The sequence below is a fragment of the Monodelphis domestica genome, chromosome 2 (genome assembly GCF_027887165.1).
Source record: "Monodelphis domestica isolate mMonDom1 chromosome 2, mMonDom1.pri, whole genome shotgun sequence".
In the NCBI taxonomy this organism is placed as follows: domain Eukaryota; kingdom Metazoa; phylum Chordata; class Mammalia; order Didelphimorphia; family Didelphidae; genus Monodelphis; species Monodelphis domestica.
In genome coordinates, this window is record NC_077228.1 from 338,381,587 (window position 1) to 338,403,398 (window position 21,812).

The following is a 21,812-nucleotide window of genomic DNA, read 5'->3' on the forward strand; positions in this document are numbered from 1 at the left end:
ATGGGGCCTAAAAGCTTTCAGTGTTCCTTGAATGATGTGACACTAAGAGAAGTGAGTTCATTGCTCTCCTGGTCTGAGCTGTAAATTCTTGATCCAAATTTGGGTCTTTCAATTGGTCTCTGATTAGAAGTTTTAGCAGGTTGCTGCTGGATTCAGGTACTATTGGTCCACTTGGGAGGCTCTAGGTTCAGAACATTAGAAATTCAGGTTCCCCTTTGGTCTGGGACCCTGGCCCTATTTACTCCACTGCAGTCTGGACCAAAGGCTACAATTGAGTCTTAGTCCTGTTCCTGGGCTAAGAGTCATAGAGCTATTATTTGCTACAGCAGCAGGTGGAGTAGAAGGTAGAAGTCTGGTGACTCATAGTAAGATAGAGGTCATGCTGGTACAGGTGAAAGCTATGCAGGCAGAAGGTATGCCTTTTGTTTGACCTTCTTGCATACCTTTCTAGCTGGATCTTTCTATTCCTTTCAAGGACTGCCTTTTCCTAACCAAGCATATGGCTGACTTTGTACCTTTTCCTCTATTTGCTAGACATCCTCTGGAGGTCCCCTTTTCCTTTGATGTATGATTTCTCTTTTTCAACAATCCAATCTAATAAACTTTTTTTATTAAGCAACTACTATGTCTATAAGGGACTATGCTAAGTATGAAGACGAAAAAGACAAAATTAAAAATAGCTCCTGGCATCAATGAATTTATGTTCTACTATGAAAATAAAACATAGACAGATTAAGTATAAGACGACTTGAGGAGGGAAAAAACACTAAAGAGAATGAAGGAGCAAGACAAGATTCCCCTAGGAGGTAGCATATGACCTGACCACTGAATGAAGCTAGAGATCCTAAGAGATGTAAGTAAAAGTGAATATATCCTAGGCATGGGGCATAGCCTGTACAAAGGCAGAGAGGTATAATATGGAATGTAGAATTTGAAGAAAAGCAAAGGCATCAGTTTGCCTAAAATATAGCACATGAAGTAATGTGAAATAAGATTCAAAAGACAGAGTGGTCACATGTTGTGAAGAGGTATAAATAACAAGGTGAGGTAATAGGGAGGACTCTTATCAAAACTTGATTTAGATGGATTTTTCTGAACCCATAAACTTCATAACACATAAACAGTCATTCATATAGAAGATGGATGTAGTTAGACAAGGATTGAGTCTCAGAGTCAAAGCTCCTATACCAGTTTCAATATAACTAATTTCTGAAAATATTTTATGGAACTTCTTGAATTCCCTATGGTAAAAGTGCTTATTTAAAGCCATCATATTTTTTACAGTTTTTGGCCTGGTTCTTGACAATGGATGACTATATGGAGGTTGTAGCTCATTAGCAGTTTCCTTAGGCAAGATTAAAGTTTCATGTAAAATTCAGAGAGGGAATATAAATGTTATCTGACAACCCTGGGATAGAATATGATATGGATTCATTATGTTTTATGAAATCTTATGAAACAAAAAACAATAACATTTACCATAGGAAAGACAATATACTACCTTGACAACATCTTCAGGCCATGATTTAAGCAATGTTGCAATGTGTCCTCGGTCATGGATACTGATAAAGAGACCTCTGTAAAAAAAAAAAAAGTAGGAAAATTTTTCATATATTTAAAAAATGGGAATAATCAGACTCATTTCAGTAAGACTACTTCAAGTACTTCAAGGATTCATTAACCTATCTATGTAGATGTTCCCCTCTGCTAATATGGATTTCTATAAACAAAGGATGAAAATTTATAAACTAGTACCCAAACTTCTATGAACTAAGCTAGTCCAGTACTAGGAAAGCAGGTATGTATTATGTTCCAATGTTTGGAACTGCAAAAGTTTATACTTCACATACAAAGCTTCTTTTTAAAAACTCAAAGTAATCTCCATACCACTGAGCCATCAGGATAGAGATATTTCTTAACAACTCAGACCAGAAAAGAAAGAATGTTTTATTGTATGAAAGCACATTACCTCTAGAGCTTGATTCATTAAATTTAATTATATGATGAAGTTTTTCAATTGCTAAACCTATAATAATCAGAGGAATATTTGCAAATTCACATATTTTTATGAACTCAAGAATTCATCAATATACGTGAAAGTCATTTGTTTGCTTGTCCAACAATGGAGTAGTGACTGTAAATATAGGAAAATTTGCTATAAAATCTATGTTGAAAGACCCAATGTGACATTAGATAGAGAGTGAGTCTCAGACTCAGGATCTGGGCTCAAGTCAAACTTCGATGCTAACCTTCTGTAACAGATGTTAGAGCATAAATTCAAAATGATCTCTTGAAAATACCTATATATTCATTTTAAACTAAACATTTATGCTTTTCCTTATATTTGTTTTGACATTTACTACATTATTGGTTTATACTGTAAATTAAATCATAAGACAAAAGAAATTTATAGCTAACTAGAAACTTGATTCAACCCTTCCAGCAGTACATCCAATCATTCCTCACTAGATAAAGATATTTAGAGCAGTAGTGTCATTAATAGTAGACATAGATTCCAGCAAGCCTCATATTGAATTAGAATACCACAAATTAACATTATCCATATTTTATTGTATTTTTATTAATTTTGTTAAATACTTCCTAATTACATTTTATTTTAGATCATAGGGAGTTTTGTAAGCTGCAAGTTTGACATCTCTGAATTATATTATCAACTGCTAAATTTATGTTTATAGATAGTTTAAAAACTGTGTAATTCTTATCTTCCACTCTCTTCCCCCCACTCTTCCCCCCCCTCAAGCCCGCATTTAGCCACCATCACTAAAGATTCTGATGTTTGCCACAAAGTTCTGAGAGCTATTTTGTACTTTCTATTATTTCATAGGATGTCATGGACCCCCCCCCCCAAAAGTCTTTACCAATTACTCACTTCCTAATGATTAACCTCTATACATAGATAAATTAAGTCTTCAGAAGGCAGACACAATATATTGCATGGATAATATCTGAAGACAATCCAATAAATATGGTTGAACCTACCAGAGCTTATACACCACTGAGAGCTTCTTTGGAAACTCAGGTGTTCACTTCATAGATACCATAAAGCATCACTGAAGGGCACTGTGGAATCCATTATCTTTGGTTTTTGAAATTCATGGTTATTTCCCAGTAAACAAAGGGAACTATCAAGTCCCCAAAGAATAGCAAATTACTAAGGACCATGTGAAATATTATTCCATATCACTAACAAAGAAATAGAAATTAAAATAATTCTGAAGTTTCATCTCTTACCAAGCAAATTGACAATGAATGGAGAATTGAATAGTCAATACTAGGAGAGCTATAGGAAAAAGCACACACTAATTGTAGGCAAAACTATTAAATGGTACAACTAAAAACCATCCAACTTACTGCTAGATAAATATTCCAAAGAGATCCATCAAAAAAGTCTGATATAAACAACTGGAACATTTTTTTTATGGTAATAATGTAGGTTTTTCCCTGATTGAAGAATGACTAAAATGTGGTACATGAACAAAATATTACTATATCTTAAAGAAAAAAAAACAGAAAGATTTCAAAGATGCATAAGAAGACATAAAAATTGATGAAGAAAGATGTAACCAGAGCCAAAAAAAAAACAATATACACAACTACAATATAAATGGGGAGAACAAAAAAATAAAATTAGAGGCCATGTAATTATAATGCTCAAATTGGACTTCAAATTAAGAGATAAGAAAGTGTACTGTACTTCTTAAACTTATGATTGGGGACCAATGGTGTGAAATATTTCAAAGACATGAAGTCATTAGACTTCATGACCTATTAGGTTCATTTTACTTCTAACACTGTGATTCTTAGGATTAGAAAATTCTATTTCTATTATCAATTTTGCTCAATGGATGCTGGATAAGTTGTTTAAACTCACTTATCAATTGACATTAATATAAATGAAAACTGAAAAGTATAATGCAGTATTAACCTAAAGTATTATAAATGATAAAATAAAATTCTTTCTTTCTTTTGTAATTTGAATATGGTTCCTAAGGATAGTTGAAAAGATAGCCAACTTATAAGAAATTATCTGTGTAAAACTTCCATTTGAAGGTTATAGTTCTGAACTGGCTTAAAGTCTTTATTCATAAAGAAACTCCAATTTCAGTATACCAGGCTGGGACTTAGAATATTCATTATTTTGAGCTTACTTTGTTAATTGTTGAAAATTATCTTAAAATATACTTTCAAACCTCAGTTGAAAAGGGTTATCTGGTTGATAAGCAAACCATTGTATCTTAATTAATGTTTTTGGGGGGACCATATTTGTGAGTGGAACACTGGATATTAATATATTTTATCTTAGTACTAGAAAAAGGATGCCTCTTTAATTAGTTGTTTTTAAAAGCATAGAAAAATAAACAGAGACATTTCAAATGTCTTTTTCTAAATAAATAAGAATCTGATTTATTTACATGCTACTTTCAACAGCATGTTCAATTTCAACAGAAATTCAATTTCTACAGAAAGCAATATAGACTTAATAAGCGATCAAGAAGTATTGGAGAAAATTCATTGTGGAATTTCCTGTAATACAGAGGATAAGTAATTGTTTCCTAAAATGAGTGGTTTATTCTGTGATGTTATTTAGCAATGTCAGTCATGTGGCTATTCCCTCTATTGATGGGAAAATGACAAAATATCTCACAAATTTTGATAGGTAGGAAGAGGTTTTTAGAAAGATCAACAGGTTCATTAGATTAAGCATTTGGACTTCTGAGATTTAAAAAGTGTTTCCTTTAGTATTTAGGAAATGAACGTTATGTTTCAGAATTTAAATGTGTTTACCTATTACTTAAGAATCATAAATAAGTGCTGGCTATGAAGGAGACTGGAGTGTTGGTGACAGCTTTGGGGGTGACGGTGATGGTGGCGGCAGCTATGAAAGTGACTGAAATGGTGGCTAAGATGGAGACCAAAGGTGGTGGCAGCTATGGAGGGGACCAAAGTGGTAGCAGCTATGAGAGAGAGGGAAGTAGTTGCTATGGGGAGACTGAGGAGGTACTTATGGGGGCAAAATTGAAGAAATGGCTACAGAATTGATCAGGATCATTGACTTTACAGAAGACTGTCTTAATTGTTCCTTTGCATCTCACATGTTTGATAATTAAGTTGACAGAGTTCTACCTACTGCTTTCCTTGTAGAATCTTTTCCAATAGTGAATTAAGTGAGATTTGGATTTTTATTTTGGTGGGAGAAATGGGGACAGTTTTCCTTTAGAAATGTCTACTGAGAAAGGCGGAGTCAAGATGATAGCATAGAGGCAGCAAAAGTTCAGACCTTACCAATTACTAACTAAATGCTCCCAGGGGACTGAAAATCAAACCTAACAACAAGTCAGAGACAAGGAACCCTCCCGTTGGACTCAATTGAAAAGGTACGTGACCCAAAAGCTAGAATTGGAGAACACTCAGGTTTAAGGGGAAGGAAGAAGGAAGGTCCCAGGACCCCTCCCCCACCTAGAGTGCTAAGCCTCCAGCTGCAGCAGGAACCTCTGGGGGTGCAAAGGTACTGGTCTGGAGGGAGTACCTTGAGGGCAGGGCTGTGCCAGGTTCAGAGCATTGAACACAGGCAGAGGAGAAGGAGTTGGAGAGGGAGCTCAGAGTGGGCAGCCTGGTCACAGCAGTGGAGACCCTCCATATTGCTATAGCCTTCCAGGAGGTTTTGGACTCAGGGCATATCCAGCCCAACCCAGCTGGACTTAATCCCATCAAAAGTCCTCAGAGATCAGGAAAGCTCAAGCTCCAACACCCATTCCTCACAGACTGAACTGAGAGATCTCCTAACAAAGTTCCAAGAGGGAAGACTGACAGAAAACCCCAAAACAAAAAAAAAATGAGAGAAGCAAGAGAACAGACAACTTCAGGGAGTAAAGAAGGGGTAAATATGAGCAACAACAGAAAAAGAAAAAAGAAGTTACAATCGACAGCTTCTATATAGGCAAAGAACAAAGATCAAACGGACCATGGAAGGAGGAGGGAACATCAAGCAATAAAATAAGAAACCCAGCAAATTGCATACAGGCTTTGGAAGAACTCAAAATACAATTCAAAACACAAATAAGATAGGCCGAAGACAATTGGGAACAGAAATTAAAAACTAAGATAAGTCATCTTGAAACAGAAAATAGTGTCTTGAAAACCGAAATCAACCAGTTTGAAAATGAGATAAGGGAGATGAAAGATGAGGCAAAGAAGACAAAACATGAAGCAAAGGAGATGAAAGTTGAGGTAAAGAGGATGAAAAATAATGCAAAGGAGATGAGAGATGAGGTAAAGGGAATGAAAGATGACCTCCAAAGAAAATCAGACCAGAAGGAGAAGGATGACCAAAAAGCCAGGGATGAAATCCAGTCTTTAAGAACCAGAATACAACAACTAGAAGCAATCAACTTCACAAGTCAGCAGGACACTATAAAACAAAATCAAAAGAATGAAAAAATTGAGGAAAATATGAAGCATCTCATTCATAAAACAGAAGATTTAGAAAATCGTTCCAGGAGAGACAACTTAAGAATCATTGGTCTACCAGAAGACCATGAAAAAAGAAAAAGCCTGATCATACTATAGGAAATTGTCCAAGAAAACTGCCCTGATATTCTAGAACAAGAAGGAAAAGTGGAAGTTGAAAGAATTCACAGATCACCTCCTGTACATAATTCCCAACTGACAACATCCAGGAATAGTATAGCCAAATTCAAGAACGATCAAACCAAGGGAAAAATATTACAAGCTGACAAGAAGTCATTCAGATACCATGGAACCACAGTGAGGATAACACAGGATCTGGCTGTATCTACACTGAAGGACTGGAAGGCAAGGAATATGATATTTCGGATCTAGGGAACTAGGTCTACAACCAAGAATCAACTACCCAGCAAAACTGACTATAATCGTACAGGAGAAAGTATGGTCATTCAACAAAATAGAAGAATTCCAAGCATTCATAAAGAAAAGACCAGACCTGAATGGAAAATTTGATGTCCAAGCACAGAACTCAAGAGAATCATCAAAAGGTAATTTAAAAAGAGGGAAAAAAGAAAAGCAAAACAAACAAAAAACATTTTTTAAGAGACCAATAAGTTAAAATGATATGTATCCCCCTACAATAAAAGAGGTCATTGGTAACTCTTAAAAATTCTTATTATCACATGGGCAGCTAGAAGAATTACACTTAAGGGAACAGTGACAAACTGTATAGGATGAAATGATAAGACATAAATATGTATATAGATATATATATGCATAAATGCATATACATGTATATATATATTTATATATACACACAATTAAAGCTAAAAAAGAGGTTAATACTAAAAGAACTGGGAAAAGAAACAAAAGGGGATAAATGTATATGTCACAAAGAAGCTCATGGTGGGAGGGGGGAGAAGATCAATACACTGGAAGGGTAAAGAGTTTGGAGATAGAAAATACTCACCACTTACGTGCATTGAAATTGACCCAAGGAGAGAAGAACAATCCAGTCCATTGGGGCAGAAAATAGATTTGCATCTGATAGGGAAGTAGAAGGGTAATAAACGGACTGGTGAGGAGGGAAGCAGTACAAGGGAGGGAAAGAGTGGGGGGGTAGTTTTAGAAAAACTGCAGGGAAAATGGGGGAGGGGGATAAAAAGGGAGGGGAGGAAAGGGAAGTAAAATAAGGTTTGGAACTAGGGAGACAGATTAAAAACAAATATTTGTGTAGAAGGAAATAGTGAAAGAATAAAAGGCAGGACTAGGAGTAGAAATCAAAATGCTGGGAAATACACAGCTGGTAATCATAATTCTGAATGGGAATGGAATGAGCTCACCCAGAAAACACAAGCAAATAACATAGTGGATTAGAATCCAAAACCCTACCATATGCTGTCTACAAGAAACATACATGAAGAAGGTAGATACACATAGGGTGAAAGTAAGAGGATGGAGCCAAATCTATTTGTCATCAACTGATAAAAAACAAGGCAGGAGTCACAATCATCATATCTGACAAAGCCAAAGAAAAAATAAATTTAGTTAAAAGAGATAGGGAAGGTAATCCTGATAAAAGGCAGTATAGACAATGAGGAAATATCAGTACTCAACATGGATACACCAAATGGCATAGCATCCAAATTTCTAAAGGAGAAACTAGTGGAGCTCAAGGATGAAATCAATAGGAAAACTATGCTAGCGGGAGACCTGAACCTTCCTCTATCAGAACTAGATAAATCAAACCAAAAAATAAATAAGAAAGAGGTAAGAGGAGTGAATGAAATCTTAGAAAATAGAAAAATAAATAGGGGGAAAAAAGAACTACACCTTCTTTTCAGCAGTACATGGTACATTCACAAAAACTGACCATGTATTAGGGTATAAAAACATTCCAAACAAGTTCAAAAGAGCAGAAATAAATGCAACCTTCTAAGATCACAATAAAATAAAAATAATTATTAGTAAGGGTAGATGGAGAGGTAAATCAAAAATTAATTGGAAATTAGACAATACAAATTCTCCAAAACTGGTTAGTTAATGAACAAATCATAGAAACAATTAATAATTTCATTGAAGAAAATGACAACGATGAGACATCCTTTCAAAACCTATGGGATGCAGTCAAAGCAGTACTTAGGGGGAAATTTATATATCCTTGAGTTCATATATTAACAAACTAGAGAGGGCAGAGGTCAATAAATAGGGTAAGCAAATTAAAAAACTAGAAAGTGAACAAATTAAAAATCCTCAGATGAAGACTAAATTAGAGATCCTAAATATCAAAGGAGAAACTAATAAAATTGAAAGTCAAAGAACTACTGATTTAATAAATAAGACCAGAAGCTGGTACTTTGAAAAAACAAATAAATTAGGCTAATTAAAAAAAGAAAAGAAGAAAACCAAATTGACAGCATCCAAGAAGAAATGGGAGACCTCACCTCTTTTGAAGAGGAAATAAGGCAATCATTAAAATCATTAAAAACGATTATGCCCAATTATATGACAACAAATATGGGAATATAGGTTATATGGATGAATATTTACAAAAATATAAATTGCCTATACTAACAGAGGAAGAAATAGATTACCTAAACAACACCATATCAGAAAAAGAAATTGAAAAAGCCAACAAAGAACTTCCTAAGAAAAAAATCCCCATGTTCATATGGATTCACAAATGAATTCTATCAAACATTCAAAGAACAACTAATCCCAATATTGAACAAACTATTTGACAGAATAAGCAAAAGAGTTCTAACAAATTCCTTTTAAGACACAAATATGGTACTGATTCCAAAGCCAGGCAGGTCAAAAACAGAGAAAGAAAACTATAGACAAATTTCCTTAATGAATATAGATGCAAAAATCTTAAATAGTATACTAGCAAAAAGACTCCAGCTAGTCATCACAAGGGTTATTCACTATGACCAGGTAGGATTCATACCAGGAATGAAAGGATGGTTCAATATTAGGAAAACTATCCACATAATTGACCATATTAACAAGCAAAGCAACAAAAATCGCATGATTACCTCAATAGATGCAGAAAAAAGCCTTTGACAAACTACAATACCCTTTCCTATTGAAAACACTAAAAAGTATAGGAATAGAAGGGCCTTTCCTAAAAATAATAAACAGTATATATCTAAAACCATCAACAAATATCATCTGCAATGGGGATAAACTAGAAGCCTTCCCAATAAGATCAGGAGTGAAACACAGATGTCCATTATCACCTCTATTATTTAACATTGTACTAGAAACACTAGCAGTAGCAATTAAGAGAAGAAAAAGAAACTGAAGGTATTAAAATTGGCAATGAGGAGACCAAGCTATCACTCTTTGCAGATGATATGATGCTCTACTTAAAGAGTCCTAGAGAATCAACCAAAAAGCTAGTAGAAATAATCAACAACTTTAGCAAAGTTGCAGGATACAAAGCCACATAAGTCATTAGCATTCCTATAAATCTCCAACACATCTCAGCAGCAAGAATTTGAAAGAGAAATTACATCTAAAATCACCCTAGACAATATAAAATACTTGGGAATCTATCTGCCGAGACAAACACAGGAACTATATGAACAAAACTACAAAACACTCTCCACACAATTAAAACTAGATATAAACAATTGGAAAAACATTGACTGCTCATGGGTAGGACGAGCTAACATAATAAAAATGACCATCCTACTCAAATTAATTTACTTATTTAGTGCCATACCCATTTAACTACCAAAAAAACTTTTTTACTGAATTAGAAAAAATACCATAATAATGTTCATTTGGAAGAACAAAAGATCACGGATATCCAGGGAAATAATGAAAAAAAAAAACACAAAGGAAGGCAGCTTTGCAGTACCAGATCTCAAACTATACTATAAAGCAGTGGTCATTAAAACAATTTGGTACTGGCTAAGAGACAGAAAGGAAGATCAGTGGAATAGACTTGAGGTAAGTGACCTCAGCAAAACTGTCTATGATAAGTCCAAAGATCCCAGCTTTTGGGACAAAAATCCATTATTTGATAAAAACTGCTGGGAAAATTAGAAGACAGTATGGGAGAGATTAAGTTTGGATCAACATTTAATGCCCTACTCCAAGAATGAGTGAATGACCTGAATATAAAGAAGGAAACTATAAGCAAATTTGGTGAACATAGAATAGTATACATGTCAGATCTTTGGGAAAGGAAAGACTTTAAAACCAAACAAGAGCTAGAAAAAAATCACAAAATGTAAAATCAATAATTTTGATTACATCAAATTAAAAAGTTTTTGGACAAACAAAACCAATACATCCAAAATTAGAAGGGAAACAACAAATTGGGAAACATTCTTCATAACAAAAACCTCTGACAAAGGTCTAATTACTCAAATTTATAAAGAACTAAAACAATTGTATGAAAAAATCAAGCCATTTTCCATTTGATAAATGGGCAAGGGACATGAATAGGCAATTTTCAGATGAAGAAATCAAAACTATTAATAAACACATGAAAAAGTGTTCTAATTCTCTTATCAGAGAAATGCAAATCAAAACAACTCTGAGGTATCACCTCACACCTAGCAGATTGGCTAACATAACAGGAAAGGAAAGTAATGAATGCTGATAGGGATGTGGCAAAGTTGGGACATTAATGCATTGCTGGTGGAGTTGTGAATTGATCCAACCATTCTGGAGAGCCATTTGGAACTATGCCCAAAGGGCGCTAAAAGACTGTCTGCCCTTTGATCCAGCCACAGCACTGCTGGGTTTGTACCCCAGAGAGATAATAAGGAAAAAGACATGTACAAAAATATTCATAGCTATGCTCTTTGTGGGGGCAAAAAATTGGAAAATGAGGGGATGCCCTTCAATTGGGGAATGGCTGAACAAATTGTGGTATATGTTGGTGATGGAATACTATTGTGCTCAAAAGAATAATAAGTTGGAGGACATCCTCCAGGAATTGATGCAGAGTGAGAGGAGCAGAACTAGGAGAACATTGTACACAGAGACTGATATAGTATGGTACAATCGAATGTAATGGACTTCTCCATTAGTGGCAATGCAGTGATCCTGAACAACTCAGAGGGATCTGTGAGAAAAACCACTATCCACATCCAGAGGAAAAACTGTGGGAGTAGAAACACAGAAGAAAAACAACTGCTTGAATACATGGGTCGAGGGGATATGGCTGGGGATGTAGACTCTTAATGAACATCCTAATGCAAACACCAACAACATGGAAATAGGTTCTGATCATGGACACAAGTAATACCAATGAAATTGGGCGTTGGCTGTGGGAAGGGTGGCTGGAGGGAAGAGAGGGAAATAATGTGATTATTGTAACCAAGGAATAATGTTCTAAATTGACTAAATAAATTAATTTAAAGAAATGTCTACTGAAATTTCCCCTTTTAATTTCCAAGCTTCCTGGGCCTTGAATAGTCTAAGAAGCTGAATATGTTGTAAAATATTATCAAAATGGAAAGCATTTTTAATAATGCAATAAAGACTGCTTGTTTGTTTTGTGTTGGTTTTTTTGGGAGAGGGAATATCTAAATATAATTCTTAATCTTAAAGTTGTTTTAATGTGCAATTCTCATTATTACTACCTCATGGCATTATTTTTTCAAATGGTCTCATGTTGATTACTTGAAAATTTTTCCCTTTGATAACTACTTGTTCATATCCTTTAACCACTCATCTACTGGAAAATGTCTCTTATTCTCATTTATTTGAATCAGTTTCTAATATTGTCTGTATATAAGATTTTTATCAGAGAAAATTTCTTAAATTTTTTTTCTGTCAGTTAATGGTTTCCTTCTAATTTTTAACTAAATTGATATTGTTGGTACAAAAGTTTTTCAATTTTATTTACTAAAAAATTTCCACCTTATCTTCTGTGATCTTTATTCCTTGTTTAGTCATGAACTCTTCCCTTATCCATACCTGTGAATTTTATTTCTTTTTCTGTTCTTCTCATTTATTTATGTTATGGCCATTTCTATCTTTCTTTTTATATTTATTTGGAACTTATTGGGATATACAGAATAAGATGCTGGGCTAAAGTTTAGAATCTAAATTTCATATTTGCCAGAATGATTTTCCAGTTTCCCTAGTTGGTCCCTTTCATCTCTACATCTATGATCTGATCTATCCTTTCATGTTTTTCTACTTCCACTTGCTTCATGAGCCTTGCAGCCAACCAAACTTATATCTTTGGCTCCCTTTTTTTCCTCCTTGATGATATCTCCATGGTTTTAATGATCAACCCTATGCATATAATGTTGTAAAGATAAAATGAGATATTTCTTAAAAACTTTATAAATTTTAAAGCACTATATAAATGTCAGCTAGTATTGTTATCACATTCAACCTAAAACTCTCTTCTGATTTCCAGTTTCACATTCCTAATATCCTGCTCTGGATATTTCTGGATATATCACTTCTATCATGAATTCAGCATTTCCAAAATTAACTTCACATCACAGCACCACCTAAGCCCTACCCTCCAAAAAACAGACATTCTATATAATTCTCTATTTTTGCTGATGATTTTACCATCCACATAATCCCAAGTTCCAAGTTTTTGAGTCATCTTCAACTCTTCCTACTTCCTCATCTCATATATCCCAAATGTTCCAAGTCCTGTCCATTCTACCTGTACCATATCCTTTCTCTGTTGTTCTTCCTTTTCTATTCCCACTACTACAGCTCAAGTTTAGGCTTTCAATTACTTCTTGACTGAACTATTAAAATAGCTCTCCAAAAGATTTTACTCTATCTAGGTTTTTCTCTAATTCCTCCTTCCTATTCCTGACAAAATGATCTTCCTAAATAAACATGTCTAATCACATTATTCCCTTGCTCAAAAAGCTTGAGTAACTCTCTAGTCTATTACAAGAAATATTAACACTTTATCCTGGGTACACAATATTTTTCACTCCGACCTACTTTTTTAGCCTTGTTTCTTTATTAAAATGTTTAAAATGGGGGGGGGGGGCAGCTGGGTATCTCAGTGGATTGAGAGTCAGGCATAGAGACGGGAGATCCTAGGTTCAAATCTGGCCTCAGACACTTCCCAGCTGTGTGACCCTGGGCAAGTCACTTGACCCCCATTGCCTAGCCCTTACCACTCTTCTGCCTTGGAGTCAATACACAGTATTGACTCTAAGACGGAAGGTAAGGGTTTAAAAAAATGTTTAAAATGCTTCATTATTATTGAATAAACCGCTTTTTTTCCCATATATCTTCAGGTTCAGATATACAGGGTAAATGACCCTGAGCTGTATCTTCAGCAACTTGTTCTTCAGAAAACATTACTGCATTCCCTCCAGCATTTTCTGGTGGGCAGGGTGAAAATTAAATTTTGCTCTCCCCTGATTATAACAATGAAATGAATTAAATTTCCCCTGATTGTTAAGATTAAATTGTAACCCCTGACTATTTTTAGGACACCCTACCTAAATTTGAGTATGAAGATATGCCCATTTTTAGATCTAATCACCAAAAGTGTAAACATCCCACTTAATCATTGAGTGGGAGGTCTGTGACCCACAGGTGCAATAGTTGGTGATGTATCAGAATTGACTGACTGCCTTCTGGGCAGTCCTAGAAAAGAGTGTCGACTGTGATTGGTAGATGTAAAATTAGGGGAAGACACAGGAAATGACACAAGAGAAAATGTCTTTAAAAGGGAGTGACTACTTCCTGAAGGAATTCAATTCTTTATGCTTTCAAGTTGAGGCTGGTGATGAGGGGCAGAAGGATCTGCTGACTAGACCCGAGACCCTGTTCCTTAGACTGACATGTGGTGAGTGAAAAACTGACTCTCAACTGCTGGATTTTTCTGAATAGACTTCCCCCACGTCCTGGGCTACAAGGGCCGAGACCTATCAGGTTGAGGACTAAACTCCCCTTCCTAGGTTGAGCCAGAGAGCCAGAGATAAATTACTTAGTGTTTAGGCTTACCTTATCCTCTCTCTAATTTCTTACTTCACTCTTTCTACAATTTGTAAATAAATTGTAAACAAATCTCTTTGGAATTAATTAAATTCCTAGAGACCACACTCAAACAATCAAGTCCAACCCTTTTTAAAATAACCCCCTTTTCACCCTCACAGTAGAGAATAGTCATTTTCATCCCTTAAAAACCAAAGGTCTTTCTTTTGGTTCTTGCAGAATTTGTCGTTCCTAAACATAATTGCTAAATTTAACTATTATTCAGCTTGAAGTTTGTAGCCTCAGTTTTGTTTTTCCTTGGTGATATATTAGTTCTTTTGATTTATGCTTGTTATTTTGTGTTCAGAAGTTCTGGACAGTTTTCTTATATTATTTCTTGCATTATAGTGTTTAGTTTTTCCAACTTGTCATATTCTTCTGGGTGATCTTTAATCTTTTAGTTGTGTCTTTGCATACTGTCTTTGAGAATGTCATGTTTTTCTTTTAAGAAAAATATGGGTTTTTTTTAATGTACTGCTTTTAATTTCTCTACTTCCTTTACTTCCCTGTATTTGAAGTGAAAATTGTTCTTCACTTCCATATATTTGTATTCAACATCTATTATCTTTTTCTTTGGTGAAACATGTTGCCTTAGATTCAAGTTGTTCTGTTCTATCAATTATTTCTAATGTGAAGGCCATAAATTCTGCTCTGATTCTTATTTCCCTTTTAAACAATTCAAGAGCAATGTGCAGTGGTTTCATTTATCAAAATGCACAAGGTCTTCTGCCTTTTAGGTGCTGGATCATTTTTCTTTGTTTTGTAGTAATTATTATTCATAGATGCCTTAATTTTTTTACTAGATCTGGAGGTTACCATGTCTTTTCTGATGTTCAGGCTCAAAGTCTTAAGAGTATTTTTTCTTACTGAGATCTTGGTTAATTTCAGTCTTTTTACCCCCACTCCCAGTATTTTCCCCTACTGATCATTTTCTGCCTGAGCTCCTCTCTGAGAGCTGTTTCCCTCAAGGTTGGATCTTAAAATATCCGATTCCTCCCATGCCAGACAACTGATGGTCTCCAATTTTAGGTGGACTGTGACTTTTGCCCCAGGGGACTTTTGGGGTACACTATTTTGCTCTATAACACTGTTGAATGAATTTGTTGAATTGTTAATTGAATTGCTGGACTTTAAAGATTTTGGATTATTGATAATCACTATGAATAACTACCATAGTAGCTAGAAATAATAAAAAATATAGTATATAAAATTAATACTTGGTAAAACCAATACTTAAAGGATTTTTGTTGTTGTTCTCCCCTCCTCAAAATAAAGACTCTACTCCAAAGACAGAATCATTTGACTCCATATCTTCTATTTTCATGTGGGCCTGGTTTTGTTAAAGTATTGCTGAGATTAAGGCCTACATGTTCCACCAATGCCAAGATTTATCTTAAGAGCTATTTGTAACTATTTCTAAAAAGTCACCACAATTTGGAACCCAACGAAATAGCCAAAAATGTCCCAGAACAAGAATGACTAATACTCTCTGGCATTGAACTGATTATGAGCCATTAATTCTAAGACATAAATGTAAATCTTGTAATAACATGGAAAATGAAAATGGGAAAGCTATTTATTAATGACATTCTTAAATAAATGAGATTCCAATGACTATTTATGAGCATGTTTTTTGTCTACTTTTGAAATTTTCAGTTGATAACAAAAGCACATGAGTCATGTTCCCCCAATCTTATACTTACCAAATTAAACACTGAGACAATTTTAAAATGTTTATTTTTTTAAAACTATGGGTCAAATTTTCTTGTAACCTTTAACTTCATTTGAATATGTTTATATACATAATCCTGAAAATAATTTTGCAATGGTAAGAGATATTTTATTTCTCCATACTGCATATAACCCTCAATCTAAATAATGTTAAACATGCAAATTTTAAGTGTTGTCAGAAGAAATTCTCTTCTGCTAGCATAATTTATATGTAGTACTATTTGAAGAAAAAAGGAAGTTTTAGATATTTTTGAGACCATTATTTTAATTTCTTAATAAGAATATATTACTTGTTAATTAAGGAATAAGATAATAAGGTATATCTACAATCATCTTGCACTCAAGTTCTCCTCCTCCTCATGACATAAAAGTGTCCCTGGATTTTCAAAGTCTATGCCAGTGCAGTGCAATCTGGAAAGGAATTAACCCATGAGCTGTATGTCTAATACCTGAAACCTAGCTCGTTTGAAGATTTTCTTCCTAACTCAGGAAGGTTTTTCTACTTAAGTAAATGTAAGAGCATGATTTCTATTGTGGGGAGTACACATATCAGTGAAATCATAATCTTCAAATAATGTAAATTCATAAATATTTTAAATTTAAATAGTAAATATTTTAAAAATGTACACGACAATTACAATAACATTCTCTATTTGGCATTTAAGGCCATTTACAATCTAGTCTTTTCCTACCTTTCAAGTCTTTTACACTTACTTCTCTCCACATATTATTTGATCTAGTAACATTGGCCAAGTCACTGTTTCTCAATTTACTACATACTGAGGCAAACTGGTAAAATCTATGACTTAGAAAAATCACTTTTGGAGCTAAGCAGAAGATGGAGTGAGAAAAGACTTGAAGCAAGGAGACCAAACAGAAGACTATTACATAGTCTAGTTGGGTATTTCTACAGTCCTTTAGTTCCAAATTGCCCAACAGTTTTGTTTCTGTAGAAGCAGAGAAAAGGAGATGGAACATATACAAGAGATGTTGTGAAGACAGAAATGACAAGACTTGTTGGCTCACTAAGAAATCACTTTCTGAATGAAGGATGAATTTAAGTAGAGAGAGACGAGGCAGGAAGGCCTATTAGAAAGCTACTACAAAAGTCCAAGAGATGATGAGGATCTAGGACAACATTGGTGAAGGATTGGCATGAGTGCCAGGCCGGCAGTGGGGCGAGCTGCTCCATTCCCCCTCTTCCCAGCACCCAAAGACATTTATTACATGCCCTGTTCTTCTGTCAAGCTGCCCAAAGTGAACACTTCCTTCCTCCTCTCCCTGGGATAACGTGGGGGGCTCATAGGCAGTTTGAAGCTGCAGCTTGGGCACACAAACTCGAAAACCTTTGCCAGTGCTAATCTAGGGCATTACCAAACTCTAAATCATCTAGGCTCACAATCTTGGTGTCATCCTAAATTCCTCCCTTTTATTAATGTCGATATCCAAAGTGTTATCAAATCTTATGTTTTCTATTTTCACAACGTATTTTGTATAGGTCCCATTTTCTCCCCAATATATATTCTCTCCTTGTTTTATAGAACCTCATGATAGATATTCAACTCTATTTCAAGATAAAGCAAAAAAAACCCTTCTATTTAAGGAATTGGAGTCAGCAAGTTTTTCTTCAAAGTTAATCCATAATCATTTTGCCTAGAGAATATTATCATTATTCCCTTTAAATTAAGTTAAATGAAAGTATGTCATTATTATTAAAATTCCTCTCCTAATCAGAGATAACATACCTTTTGGACTATTTATGTAGAAAAACAGTCCTTCTATTTTTCAGCTAAATGAAAGGATGTATAATGTTAATAATACATAATGAATTGTATCATAATTGCTCATTCCTCAGCAAAATACAATTTTTTGCAAACTATTTTAAATCTACCGACAAGTCCTGCCCAACTTAAAATACAATACAATGATCCCTACATTACTGAATAAACAAAAATTCTAAAAGAAAACAATGTTTTTCTATCACACTGCATGCAAATTAGGCAGACCTAAATGAAAAAAAGGACAAATTTTACACAGAGAATAATGTTTTAGTTATTTCATAACATGTCATTTTAATGTCCTCTGTTATTTAAGTAATACATAAGTTATAGTGGTGTTCTCAGACTACATATAATTACAGATTCAAGGAATCCCAATGTTGAAGTAATCTTCCCCCTCTCCTGCATCCTCCCCCCTTGGTCTCTTCTCTACACACATACAAATGGTTAAATTTGCAGTATCCTAGAACAAAGTTCAAAGAATCTGCATTGGAAAGGATATGAAAAACCATGAAGTTCAAGTTCTATCTTAACAAAAATTCCCTTTACAACATACCTTATATTTGAATACTCAGCCTTTATCTGAAGACTCTTAGTGAGAAAGTATTTTCCAAGGTACTTTTGTACTTTTCTAATTGCTAAAGAGGCTTTTCCTCATGGGAAGGCGAAATCTGCCTCTTTGCAACTTCCACCAATTACTTCAACTTTTTCCTCTGAGAACAAGTAGAAAACTCTAATCTTGCTTTGAAATAGCAACCTCTCCAGTACTTGAAGATACTTAGTTTTCCTCAAGTCTACTCTTTTCTTGCTCCAACTTACACTAATTGAAATTGTTTCTGATATATCAAGTTCAAGCTGTGATTCAAACTAGTCAAGAGAGCACTTAGACTATATGAGATCATAAATATGATAAAATATAAGAACCTAAAGGATTTGACTACTGATTGCATGACCATGACAAAAAAAAAACCCGCTTTCTTTCTTGTCAAAACCAATTCCTCTATATATATATACAACTTATTCCTATTCCCCCATCTTCTCTAACAGATTTTTCTTTCTTTTTTTCTTTTTCTTTCTTTCCTCCCTTCCTTCCATCCTTCCTTTCTGTCATTTATTCCATCTATCTAGTCCTTCCTGTGAACTCCAAACCAGTATTACTTCCTATCAGACATTTAAAACTGGATATCCCCAAAACATCTCAAACTCAACTTGTCTAATATGGAATTCATTATTTTTTTCTCCCCAAAACCAACTGTCTTCCAAACTTTCCTATTTCTATTGAAGGCATCACTATCATTCCAGGATCCCAGATTTGTTATTTTAGGATTATCCTGGATTCCTCACTCTTCCCTCACCTCACAAATTCAATCAGTTTCTTCCTCCAATATGTCTCTCAAGTTCAAAGGTTTATCTCTACTCACACAACTAACACTTGAGTTCAGACCCAAGTGAACTCCTGCCTGAATTGATGCAACTTGCAATTATTGCCATTTTCTTGTCAAGTGTCTCATTATTCCAGCTCTCCTCTAGTAGCAGCACATTTTTTAAGCAGAGTTATGACAATATCATTCTACTTAGTCAACTATACTGGCTCTCTAATATTTTGGATAAAATACAAACTCCTCCATTTATCTTTTAAAGTCTTTTACAATCTCACCCTAACAAATCCTTCCTGCAGTCTGCAAATGAATCAAAGTGATCTTCTCTCTGTTCCTCAAGCACGCCCTCATTTCTTCAGTCTCATAGCATCCTTCTCTTCTGTCTGAGATGAATCTTTTCCTGATCTTTTCCATGTTCCAGGATATGCCCTTTGAAATTGAAAAGTAAACTAAAGAAACTGTTACTGCTTGAAATAGAAAAGGTAAGCTGAGGAAACTATTACTTCTTGAAATAGAGAAGGTAAACTGACTGGAAACTATTACTTGTTGAAATGACTGCTGTCCTCTCCTTGTGACTAGAGAAAGCTGCTACAGGAACCTGAGGCTGCTTATTTATAATGGAGGTAGGAATAAGAAATGCTGAGGGAATGCTGCCTCACAGGGATACTGCCACACAGGGATGCTGGTTCACAGATGACTACTCTGAGGAATGCCTACTGATGGCTGATGGATCAATATATCTTTCTAATCTCCTCCCTCCTTCACTCCCTCCATTTTCCAACCCTCTCCACCCAGTTCTTCTTGAAACCTTTGGCTCCTTTCCTCTCCACTTGAGTAAACTATAAAGATATTCTTTTCCTTTCCTTTTTCAAGTCAAGGGGTTTATTGGGATAACAGGATGGGAAACTGAGGTAAGAGGGATGAGTATTTCCCTAAACTATGGGGATAATTTTAGGAAGGTTTGGGTAAGTATTCCAGTCACAAACTATGACTCTAAGACAATTAGAGAGATGGAGAACAACTGTTTGAATCTTCTTTCTTCTTCACCAAGAAAAGTCTCTTCTTCAGCCTGGCTTGTCTCCTTTCTCAGCTTCAACCCCAGAAAGAAAACAAAGTTCAAAGTCTCTCAGTTTCTCCTGGCCAGCTCAACTCTCTCCAAGAGACCACCAACTCAAAAGCCAAGTTTCTCCTTCTTGTCAACTTCAACTGTCCAAAGCCAGAGAACTTCAAAACCAAGTCAGCCTCACAAGGGTCTTTCAGCCAGGTTCAAACCTCCAGGGAAATAGAGTGACTCCCTTCCCCCTGTCAGCTCAAACTGCCCAAAGCCAGAGACAAAAGCCCAAAGCCTTTTAGATCCTGCTTCTTCTTCCTCAGTCTGGCCAGAAACCTCCAACTGCCACTCCTGGGAACATTTCCTTGGAACCTTCTCTTGATTGACAGCGGAGTCTCCAGCCTTGCATCTTCGTTTACAAGCTCTCTCTCTCCCCAGCCTCTACTACACCTTCCAAAATATCATATATAACTATATATTATTTGTACATATTATCTTTAAGCTTATCACAAGTGTATACACACATGTTTATTCTCTTCCCTATGACTTAAGCTCCTTCGTTTGGCACAACTTGGCACAATATCATATAACAGATGTTAAATAAATGCTTTTAAATGACTGATGGATGGATTAATTGGATAACCCTGAATGACTAGAAAAATGGTAGGACAATGAAATTAGGAGAAAAGTTTAGGATGAAACTAATAGGTTTGGTTTTAGACATGTTGAGTTTATTATCGGTGAGACTTTCTGGTTGAAATGTCTTGGAAATCTGAAACTGGAGCACTAGGGAACAGTGGGGTAAGAATATCTAAATTTTAGAATCATCTGTATAAAAGTGCTAATTGAAGTTATTGTGAGTAGAAAAGCTTGTCAAGGAAAAAATACAGATAAAGAAGAGAAGGGAAGGGAATGCTTTAGATATATTCAATTATCTGCACCAGAGAAGTGAGAAGAAAGAATAAAACCATGGAAAGAAATGGGATCAGTGATCAGAGAAAAACTAATGGAACAGAATAACAGAACTTATTTTATTTTATTTTTAATAATTCTTTTTAAGTTCTTCCTTCTGTTTATTACAGACTTATTTTGTGTTGACAGTAGTGTCATTCCAAAACTAAATGATGAAATGTCAATCACATAATTAGTCTTATTTTCCTTTCCCAAGTGATAGAAAAAACCCAAACAGAGGTGTTTACTGAGAATTGCAGGTATAAGAATATTTTACCCTAAAGGGAAAGTTACAATTTACATCAGATACCTCCAAAATCAATAGTTTCTTCTCTTTACAAATTAGTAGAAAAATAAAAAGACACATGGAGAGACTTGGTCTCTTACCAAAAAAGGAATTCAAGCAAATTCTTTTGAAAAGAGACCTCCATTAAGCAAAGT

General features: G+C 34.9%; 1 protein-coding gene across 1 annotated transcript in view; it reads right to left on the reverse strand.

Moving 5' to 3' along the window:
* The window catches only part of ME1 (malic enzyme 1), a 289,390-nt gene that overhangs the window by 158,350 nt on the left and 109,228 nt on the right, over positions 1-21,812 (reverse strand). Inside the window, exon 4 of the mRNA XM_001375732.5 lies at positions 1,502-1,577. Coding sequence (XP_001375769.3) covers positions 1,502-1,577 — 76 coding nt within the window. The remainder of the gene's footprint in view (positions 1-1,501; positions 1,578-21,812) is intronic.